Consider the following 11,303-nt stretch of genomic DNA (forward strand, 5'->3'; position numbering starts at 1 on the left):
TAGCCTGTTGGGGTGTTATTAAACAAATATTGACTGCTTTAACTTCTGCTTTTGTTAAAACTCCGACTCCCTCAGTGATCCCGGACCATTCGAAGCAGTCAATATTTGTGTAATGATGCATGTGCCGATCACCAAAGACTGTACTTGAACAAATAAACATGGTGGATACAACAGCAGAAAAAGAAAAAAAAGCTACAGTTAATGAATGTCACCGCAGAAAGATGCATTGCATTAAAAGCGAAGTCCTTCCATACACAGTCCTACAATGTAGCTGGGGTCTTCTAATAATACGCAATTGAAATCCACATGCACAAAGTACATTGTACAATAACACACAAAAGAAGTTACAGAAGAAAAGGTGACACCAATATCATAGAGAAGATGCAACATTATACAATTTTTTTTTAAATGCGCAAACAAATAACGTTAAGTATAATTTTTTATCTACTAGAACAAGTCAAGGGTGCACAAATCAAAAAGTTAAATTCAATAAATCTCTAAAAAAAAAAATTAAAAAAAATCATGCCATTCTAATATTGTCAATTGTACAATTAACATAAAAATAAGTGATTTCTGAAGTCAGTCCTGATCCAAAATGTGTAAGCATCAAGTCCTGTGTCAAATTTCATTACCAGCTTTTAATAAGCACAAAAAGTAGCAAAGCACAATAGAAAAGTGCTTAACAGAATAAGGTTGCCAGTTAATATACCATTTCACACATACCATTTTTGACTGGTATCCCGCTCATTTGTGCTAAGCAGGAAATTGTTCTGCAATTTTTTTTTCGCTTTAAGCCTGTAAGCAAAAAACTTGCTACATTGTAAGCACAGAAAAATAATGCTTAGCAGAAATTGGTTACCAGCCAAAAGTCCATAAGGTGTACACCGTTGTGACTGGTGCCCCACCCATTTTTTGCTTCGCGTAAAAATTTGATAGGCAGTATTTTCTGCTTAGCAGCTTAAAGAAATTTAGTCCTTAGAGACAATGAGACAGTGGTGAGACAATGAAAAGCTTAAATATTTTCATTGTTCATTTGAAGATGATATACTATTTTGCATTATAACCTAAGAGATTTACACATGGTTGTACAGGCTGCAAGTTTACTAGTTATTTATAGTTTCTTCTTTTATAAATTGTTTAGAACATGTTCAGAACTATTTTTCGATTACGCCATACATGTAAATGTACATTGGCAAGATTAAACTGTAATTTATAAGACTATATTATTATAATTGAAAAAACAAAAATTTGTTACAATTTTGTCAAGGTCAAGTAATTTTCTTTGCACAGATTGACTAAATAAGACTGTGTTGATGCAATATGGGTAAATGCACGGTCGCCACGAGAGTTGATGGTACAAGATTTCCAATAAGTCGAGTTGGCTAATTACATGTATACCAGAAAGGATAATTACAGTGTTTCTTGTGTGTAGACATGTAGCATAAAGAGCTACTAATTTGTTGGACATGTTATGACATGACTGCTTCTTCAATGTATTTTGGGAGTACAACTAAACATTACCATGGACTGTGAAGAACAACTTGGGAACAACTGATGATACTACGACATACATGATGTAACTGCTTCTTCAGTGCGTTTTTGGGGAACAGTCTACGTTACAATGTACCATGGACTGTGAAGAATAACTTGGGAACAACTGTTTGATGATGTGTTGGCCTCGTCCGTGTTGTGGAAAACTACCTGACTAATAAGCTCCAAACGCCCATCAAACCGGTAAGTACTCGATATTCACAGTAATAAATAGTACATAGTACATAGTGTATCCAACAAAACCCCTATAGTGCACCCTCTTATGATCGACATTGCATACATTATTACAATTGGCCAGTGGACTGTTATACAAATATTGACTGCTTTTACTCGTGCTACAATGGTTAAAACTACGACTCCCGAGGTGATCATTGAAGCGATCTTTTTTTCCCGAGGCGCAGCCGAGGAAAAAATTGAACGGTCCTGGGATCACCGAGGGAGTCGTAGTTTTAACCATTGTAGCATGAGTAAAAGCAAACAATAGTTAAGTAGGATTTGAAACTTTGCATGGTGGAAATAAGATATAGAAGAGTTTGCGGTAACACCATGTAATAACTAATATCTCTAAATGAGTTGGGGTGGTTCTGAAAAGAACCGTTGGTTTAACTTGACGTTTCGATCAGTATGCTCTGATCGTTTTCTAGTCAATATTTGTTTTTTAACACCCCAACAGACTATTTACCATCCTCGTGCGTAACGTTCGTACGCGCCTTTCAGATACACAGATGCACAACTGATTAGGTTGGAGGTGGGTAAAAAAACGTCTGGGTGCACGCCGTGTGACAGTCGTCGGACTATCACACGGCAAACGATGCACGATCACACATCCGCCGTTTCTAGTAAAACTAAGACATGTGACGCATGTTTTGTAAGGGTTGTTATAATGTTAATAGAGAACACTGTGTTATAGTTTGGAAGCTAGGCCTGAATTATACCTACTACATGTAGACTACATGTAGATTCAAAGACTCATTGAAAATTTCCACCATTCGAATTGCTGTATAAAAATTCTCTACAGAATGAGCAAAAAAAGGCTCACATGGAAAGAACATACAATACTGACCTACATGACATACGTCTGTCTTAGTGTTCTTGTTGGCATTGTGGATTTTGACTTTTGAATTAGTCTGACACTGACAGTAACACTGACAAAAGCACCAGAAATACACAAACAATTGTCCGAAGTTGAAGAGGTATTCAGGCATTATTACAGTGTACATGTACACAGATGTGAAATTAGGCTCCAATCCATGCATTGCACAAGGGAGGGGTAAAGAAGTGGGAAAAATAAAAAGAAAGGAAAACAAAAAATTAACTAGGTGCTTGAGATCTAACAATGGGCATACCCCGGAAGTGATAAAAAATACTGTTTAGAGTGCTCTCACGCCGTCAAAAATACGGCGCATTGCCTGTTTACACACAATAACAGTAGTGCCTTTAAGTCACACTGTGGCCTGTTGACACGACTGCCAATCACCCACAGTACCTCAAAATACCCATTTAAGACCATGCTGCATGTTGCATTATTAAGACTAAGAGTTTTGCATGTTATTGTGGCCTCTGAAGCGAACTGGATAAAGTCTTCAAGGACAGGGTGGGGTCCCCAGTTGTGGATAGCACAAAGAGTTAAGACTAGTTTTATCTCGAAGTTGAAATCTTTATCAAACCCTTGGATCAGAAATGGAGATGTTATGATATTTCCAAACTCAAGTAAATTCAGGCTACTCATTACAAACAATAAATTCAAGCATGTCAAACTTCAACGGACATGTTTTCTCTTGATTCGTTGCATTGCTAATTGGCCTTAGACAAAGAAGCCAAAAGTTGGTGAGCATCATTTGGACAACATTTTGGACATTAACAGATGTTAAATTTGCATCGGGGATAAAGAAAATTAATTTTAGGTTTTTACCCATATACACCGATGTGTGTAGCACTGTATACTCAGTACTTTCCCCCCGAGTCCTGTGAAAAAAAATTCACAAGATTCGAACTGCCTCTAGCTACCGGGCAATCTCGGTGGTCTAGTTGGTATGACACTGCTCTAGAATTGCAAAAGGTCGTGGGTTCGAATCCCACCCGAGTAAAATGCCTGTGAATTTTTTTCACAGGACTCGGGAAAGTATCGAGTATACAGTTACTTATAACATGAACATAGAACCAGTAATGGAAATTAGCACCCTCCTTAGTACAGTAAGGGTCGCTTTAGCTCCAAAACAGTTTGGGCACTAAACCTTGTCTACTCATGTAGACAAATATGATACAGTCTTGTGAGCGAACATTGTCAAGAAACACTCAGTTCCTATCTGGTTTTACCAAATCAAAATCACATCCTTATTTGGCATTTTCTACAGAATGTTATTTGATGAAATTCCTGCAGGACAAGTATGACAATTTTTTTTTAATGCACGTAAGCAATGTTTATTATGGCCTAAAGACAGTATTGAATATGACGTCACCATTCAAAAACCTGCCCTACAACATGGTGTCTGCGTACGTATTGTATAGAAATCAAACGCTGCGCGCTACATGCTTCATTGATGTACACATTTAGTCGCGCATATGGTTTGCCTAAATACAGGATGGTGACTTTCTTAGCAACAAAGGGGTTATTGAATACTGTCAATAGTCTTATATCCTCCCAAATCAGGCACACCCTGAACAGAATTCAAAGGAATTGGGACTAGGGTCTAGAATTTAATGGTTGTACAGTACGAGAGCACTAGGCTCATTCCAATTCTCACGACAAATAATTCTCATAGAAATAACGTCTAAAACAACATTATTTTGATTGCTGGAATCAAAATTTAGATAGAGAAATTTGACTGAGCATGTGCAAGCGAAATACTTTTTGGCGGTGCAATTACTACTTAACATCTAATAAGGCCTGGATCTAATAAACTGTAATTAATAACCTATTTAATTTCATTACCACAATCCTTACTATAAACTAGTATTCTTTAAAGGAACGAGTTGGTCTAGTTGGTCTATAAAAAGCGTTTGTAACCGTTTGTTATAAAATCCATATGGTTGGAAAGATTATTTAAAAGTAGAATACAATGATCCACACAAGTTTGCCTCGAAATTGCGTTTTTTTCTTTCACTTTGCGAACTAAAACGGTCGGCCATTTATGGGAGTCAAAAATTTGACTCCCATAAATGGCCGACCGTGTTAGTCGACGAGGTAAAAGGAAAACCGTGCAATTTCGAGGCATGTTTGTGTGGATCATTGTATTCTACTTTTACAACATCTTTCTACCCATATGCATTTTATAACAAACGGTAACAAACGCTTTTCAAAGACCAACTCGACCGATCCAAGGCAACGTGTTCCTTTAAAACATGCGATCACTGAATTTTATTAAATTTTCACAGGTCAGTCAAACATGTGCATTGATGTCTGTTAATATTAGTTAATTCCAAACTACTAGTGGTAGAGGATGGTTACTTTTTCTTCCAAGAAAACACATACTTCCATTGATGCAGCATGTACTGGAAATATGCTATTTTAAATGCTTGAGGAATCAGTACATGTACATGTATGTACCTGTAATACATGTACGTACATATTACAATGATGCTATTTTCAATACAAATCATCCACCGATGCCCCAATTAGCAACCAGTGTCAGTACTGCATATTGTTCAAAGCTACCTATTTTTTTTCAAATTTTCAGTGTTTGACAAAACAATCAAACGATTACTTGTTTAATTACGGTAATTAGGCAATATGTAACTATGTGCTGAACCTGACAATTTTCAACACCACAGAAAAGAAGTGTGACAAAAATATTTCCATAAAGTAGCACCAACCTACATTTGACCTAAATTTTTACCAACTGACAAACATACATGTTTGTTTTTTGCTGGTGTGACATTACAGTACATACGTACTTGGTGAAAACAAAAAAAGTATGTTTTCATTAATTTTTTAAAGCAACGAATAAGCACACAATTAAGCTTTCTTACTTTATTGCTTATTTAGGACAAAAAGCAGTAATAAGCACTGTTTTTACAATATGAAGTTCACTGCATCAAAATCCCAATGTAAGAAAACTAATTGAAAATATCCTGACATTTTGTAGGAGAGATTGATTTAAAAAAAGTTTCAACTTTAATGCTGTTTTTTTTTCTTCAAATTGTTACTTTACTGATATCTAGGTCTGTGCTACTTGGTGGCGTCAGCGTAGTCTTGGTTCCAAGACCTTTGGTGTTGCGTGGTCACACACAACCAAAGTTCCGATCTATGCACGGTAAAAACTGTACACGCTTGTAATGAACGAACGCTAGCGGGCGCTCTGTTTCTCTGATTTTCGGATCTCTCTCACCATGATCTCACCATAATCAGAGAAACAGAGCGCCCGCTAGCATTCGTTCATTACAAGCGTGTACAGTTTTTACCGTGCATACGTAGATCGGAACGTTGGTTGTGTGTGACCGCGCAACACCAATGGTCTTGGAACCAAGACTAGCGTCAGCGAGGAAAAAGGAGCTGATAAGATAGATAGGACAGATGTACTCCAAGCACTAGAACCAGAGGGCTAATATGAGGTAAGACTACAGAGTTAGGCTAAAATAATTCAATCCCAAATGATTAATTAATAGGACAAATCTACAGAATCAATAGGCACTGGCAGTGGATATTTTTCAGGCCTTGAATTTTTTTTAACAATATTGACACTAATCAGTCAGAGACCTAATAAGTGTATTGTTATTATTTTTTTTAATTTTTGCAAACCTTTCTATATCGTATTTCCACCATGCAAAGTTTCAAATCCTACTTATAAGTGTATCCTCATTGTTCGTGATTAGATAAAATAGTGTCTAAGTAGTTCACTAAAAATGAGACGTTCCTTTTTGTAAAAATGAGTAAAAAAGTGGTGCCAGCCTATAGAAAAGGTTTTCCGAAGAAAAAAATATGAAACGGGCTTGAACTCGGAATGTGTGGCTCTGTGGTCAGGAATGCTATACGTGTATGCGTCAAAGAGGGTGATACTGATTACAAATGCTCAATAATATTGCTGGTACTGGCAATATTATATCAATGTTATAGGCCTATATTATCTACTGCAAAAGGGGTAACCCTGTTTCAGCCCTAGGAGTAGGTGGCAACGACCTCTGGACAAAAACAATTGTAGCCGACACCTTGAAGTGGCCTTCAGGTATTGTGTGTCTGGCGACTTTCATATATAAAAGAAAAGAAGAAGAAAAAAAACGCACTACCAAATACAAATAAGAGCCACACACATGTAGAGGAGTTGGAATGTCTAAGGTAGAAATAGTAAGCTGACAGTGACACTGACAGTGATTCAGTGACATAAGTGATTTCTGAATATTTGTGACTAATGTTGCACTTGTACTGGCAATTATATAGAAATATAGTAAATAACTATTATTAAAGCCGATGGTGACAAGTGACAGTGACAATGACAGTGACGAAGTGACATATTGATAATGTTGCTGGTTCTGGCAATATCCATGCACTCATGTAGTTTACAATAACAGAAGTAGAGATGTAAGGAATGTCGAGGGTAGAAATAGTAATAAATAAATTAACTAGTTTCATACAGCCGACAGTGACACTGACAGTGAGGCAGTGACGACTTCTGAAAATATTGCCGACTGGCAATATTTCCACGCACTACCAAATAAATATTACAGGAGTATGTTGATGGCATGTCGAGGTAGAAATTTACTAATAAATATAGAAATTACTAAATTACATGTAGCTAGTTTAGCCGACAGTGACAAGTAAATCAAACCTCTGAATACGGAAAGGGAAACAAATCTTTTAAAATAGCCTGAGCTGAGTAGAGGTATAAAAAAAAAGGATAACTTTCCGTATGGCGCCACCACTTTTTCACTCATTTTTACAAAAAGGGATATCGCATTGAGGTAAATAAGATACTATATTATTTCATATCGAATGAAAAAGTGGTGGCGCCATACGGAAACTTTTCCAAAAAAAAAAAATCAGAAATATTAAATGCCATTCCTGAACCGTTTCACCAAATGTTGACAAATTATCCAATAGAATAATGCAATTTAGCTGATCTAGAAATCATGGAGGTAGAATTAGAAGAAATTGAGCACAACATCAATTTTTAAAATGAAATAGTTAGTGATAAAACAGCCAGAACTTTACAAAATACAATTACAAAACACAGCAAATGAATTCACAGCATGCATTACTTAAAATTCTTGGCTGAAAAATATGTATCCACGTACTACGTAATGCAGTGACTTTAGAACGCCATCGCTATGTCTTGTGTGTTGTGCTTGGTCGTGTGCATTCACAAAGGCAGTAAATGCCCCACATATGTTTAACTGCTGCAATGCAATTGAATGCGGAACTGCCTGGCCGTGCGTTATGCATAGGCAGCGTGTGTAGCGCCGCCAAGTAAAGGAAGGTGTACGTAAAAACATTATGAGGCCCAACCCGGCAACAAATTCTCAACTTACTGTCTTCGTTACACCTCTCATAAGCGCAGTATTTGTTCCTCGCCACCATTCCTGCTCTCTCCACGCAGGACTTGACGTTAGAAGGGCTTATCGTCCGTCTCCGACCGTCCGTTGTGGCCGCCATGTTGGAATGACAGCAGCGCACTCGCCCACTTGCCACACCCTCAGCAGCATCCGGGTCTGTACGGCTCCACCCCGGGGTCATTCGGGGTCAACCTTTGACTGCGGTCCGCCGCGCCCTTTGAAGTATGGCAGGGATGGGCTCGAAAAGTCTATATACACGGAAATGGATGCAGTTATGGTTCAGTGAATTTATCCACCAGAAGGGTGTGAGTGTTGCGTTTGGTTTGGATGGTATAAAATATAAAATAAGGAAAAACTAAAACCTACACTTTCCCAAGTAATGTTACAGTTAGAATAGGGCATCAATCACACACGCTGTTTTTACCTTTTAAGGCATGTCATGGTACCAGCCTCCGGGTACCACTGAGTTGGATTTCCTTTGTTTTGCCCAGTGACAAAAGGCGCAGTCCCACTTTTGGTAGTACAAAAGAGGGTGTAGCCATAGTCTCTGTAACCGTCCTTGCTATAACTTAACGAATTAACGATAAAACACTTTTTACATGAGTAAAAGAAGGGGATTTACATGCGCAAAAATAAGCTTTAGTTTCTGATCCCTTTTCTGGATGGGGTTGAATTAGTAATTTAAGGATTTGGGGTACAAAAAGGGGTGCGCCCCGGGTTGGTAGCTGCTGCGGTGGCCAACATAACATTTAAATCGCAATGGGCTATGATCTTAATGTGGACTATTACTAGGCTATAGTATCATCGATAAACACGTGGGCCTAATAACAAGTTTTTCGGAGCGCGGAGTAGGGAGGCTGGTGTCAAAGTTTCATTTATCAGGCGTTTAGAAAGATGGGGGTGGGGGGGGGGCTCTCATCTGACCGATTTTAGGTCTGAGTGAAATTAACATAAAAGGGGCCTAACTCATAGTCATATCTTCTTGCCATAACGACTCATTAAACAATACCTTTCGGCTTTCGAATAATCCTACCAAACTAAGCAATCAAAGGATTGAGGACATGCTATTCATACCGTTCATCTTTTTCCCCCAAATAAAAAAGATGAACGGTATGAAGATTCTTTAGTTTCTCGATTCTAATCTGCTAAGTTTGGGTGTGGCAATCGTCCTCCACCCTCCAATTCAGAGAGGCAAGAATTAAATTGCCGAAGACTACACACAAATTTAAGGGGGGGAAAAGGAAGAAAAAGATTTTGTTTTTCTTCTTTTCCCCCGTTCTATATAATTATAATTTTCATTAAAAAAGAAAAACAGTTTTCCTTTTGGTAGTCACTAGTATGGTGACTGACGCGTGTCTGTTTAAAAGAATGAAAGTCATAAATAATAATAATAATAATAATAATAATAATAATAATAAGACTTGTCACGTATCCACCCTGCTGGGTGTTCAAGGCGCAGAACGAATGCAAACCTGTTATTAGGCGATTGACTCCCGCTGCTGGTAGAACAGGCAAGACATTAATATTCAAAACAGGATTCGAACTGCCTTCAGCCAACGGGTAAGCTCGGTGTTCTAGTGGTAAAACATCTGCTCTGGAATGCCAAAGTCTTAGGTTCGAATTTCACCATACCATGCCTGTGGATATTTGTAACAGGCATCAGGAAAGTTTATAGTGCTACTTATCGGTGTGAGGGTAACGCCCCCTCCCATAGCAAGTAATACATTAAATATTGATACAAACTTCGTTATGTTTTGTCAACTTGTTTTGTTTCTCTTTTATGTACACATTATTTTTAATTTGTTTACCTCTTGCCTTCCCTTTCCATTTGTTTTTTTTATTACCACAGTGTGGGAGTTTTTCTCAACAAACCAACGCCCCGAGTGACAACCGCCCGATTGAAAGTATAGCGCCCTCTTGTGATTTATACACGGGTCAAAATAAGACTTTTAATGCAAAGAAAATTGTTTTAACTAAAACGAATGGAACGAACATTCGCCTCCAAAGCCGACAAATTAGTAATTTAAATTAATATATATAATTAAACACAAAAATAAACAAATACAAAAGTGGTGTAGTTTGTTAAAATCGGTTTTAATTATTTGTATTCGGTGATTTACATAAATATGGACACTTCGGATAGACAATCCTGTGGTAAATATAAACCAACTCATTTTCTATATAAACAGTCAGTGGAATTAAATATGGAAGAAAAACCTACAAAAAACAGCGACTTCTCATTATTATTTTACAAACACAAGTTAATGTATTTTTGTCCAGCCCTGGGAAAAACCAAGGCCCCAAATTATTTCAAATGTTAACCATTAATTAATTAACTTCTTAATTAAAAATGGTTTTGAGGAGTCACCTCCCTTATATATTTCAAACTGGTTATAAATGGTTAAATACTTATTTATCTAGACTAATTGCTACATTTATTCTATCTTTGTTTTTGCCTTTTCAAGACACCGCTGAAAAACAAGCAATAAATATGCCTGTAATTTCTACCAGAAAGCTACCAGTCTTTCTTTGGGTTTATTATTTACTCCAAGTTTCTCATCATCTTATTTTAAGGAGAAAATAGAATTTATTAGTTGTCTTCAAGAAAGACTCTGCTAGGGTCGAGACGTCAGGCCATTTACTATTTGTTAGCATCTAAAATTAAAAAAGACACTTTGCTTCATTGTTAAGTATTATTTGTTGTTGAGAGTATTTCCATAAAAAAATGCTAAGCACTCAACTTATTTTGTAAATGGAATCCTCGGTAGAGAGCAGTGAGTAAGCCCACTTGAATAAGTAGCATCGATTGGACACTCTTGAACGATAGGTGGCAGCAGACTTACCAGGTAATCTTTCATAGACCTTTTCACAAATATCCATAGACCTTAATGCAAATACTCAGACGCATGCGCTAGGCATGGAATTAGGTGCATTCTGGGATAGCTAGAGATCAAATTGACCCATAGCTATCCCAGAATGTACCTCATTCAACAGTTGGCTCTTGCGCAATGGGGAACTGCGCACTGGTCTATTGCGCAAGTGGTAACGGTTGAATGAGTTGCATGCTGGTCTAGCTAGCGATGACACTTGATTGCTAGCTAGACCAGCATGCACGACATCCCACGCCTAACTCGCGGCCGAGTATTTGCGCTAAGGGCTATGCGCTGTTCTGAGCATGCTCACAGTTGGATTTACCTGTTAAGTCTGCTGCCACCTAGAGTCCACAATTTGCCATTATACAGCACCATCAAATATTAACTGAGACA

At 37.6% G+C, this 11,303-nt stretch overlaps 1 protein-coding gene across 1 annotated transcript in view; it reads right to left on the reverse strand.

The window, feature by feature from the left end:
• LOC117293473 overlaps positions 1 to 8,185 on the reverse strand; it is a 38,697-nt gene extending 30,512 nt beyond the window's left edge. The window contains exon 1 of the mRNA XM_033775821.1: positions 8,014 to 8,185. Coding sequence (XP_033631712.1) covers positions 8,014 to 8,137 — 124 coding nt within the window. The 5' untranslated portion in view covers positions 8,138 to 8,185. The remainder of the gene's footprint in view (positions 1 to 8,013) is intronic.
• Between the last annotated feature and the right edge of the window lie 3,118 nt (positions 8,186 to 11,303).

The sequence above is a fragment of the Asterias rubens genome, chromosome 8 (assembly GCF_902459465.1).
Source record: "Asterias rubens chromosome 8, eAstRub1.3, whole genome shotgun sequence".
Lineage (NCBI taxonomy): Eukaryota > Metazoa > Echinodermata > Asteroidea > Forcipulatida > Asteriidae > Asterias > Asterias rubens.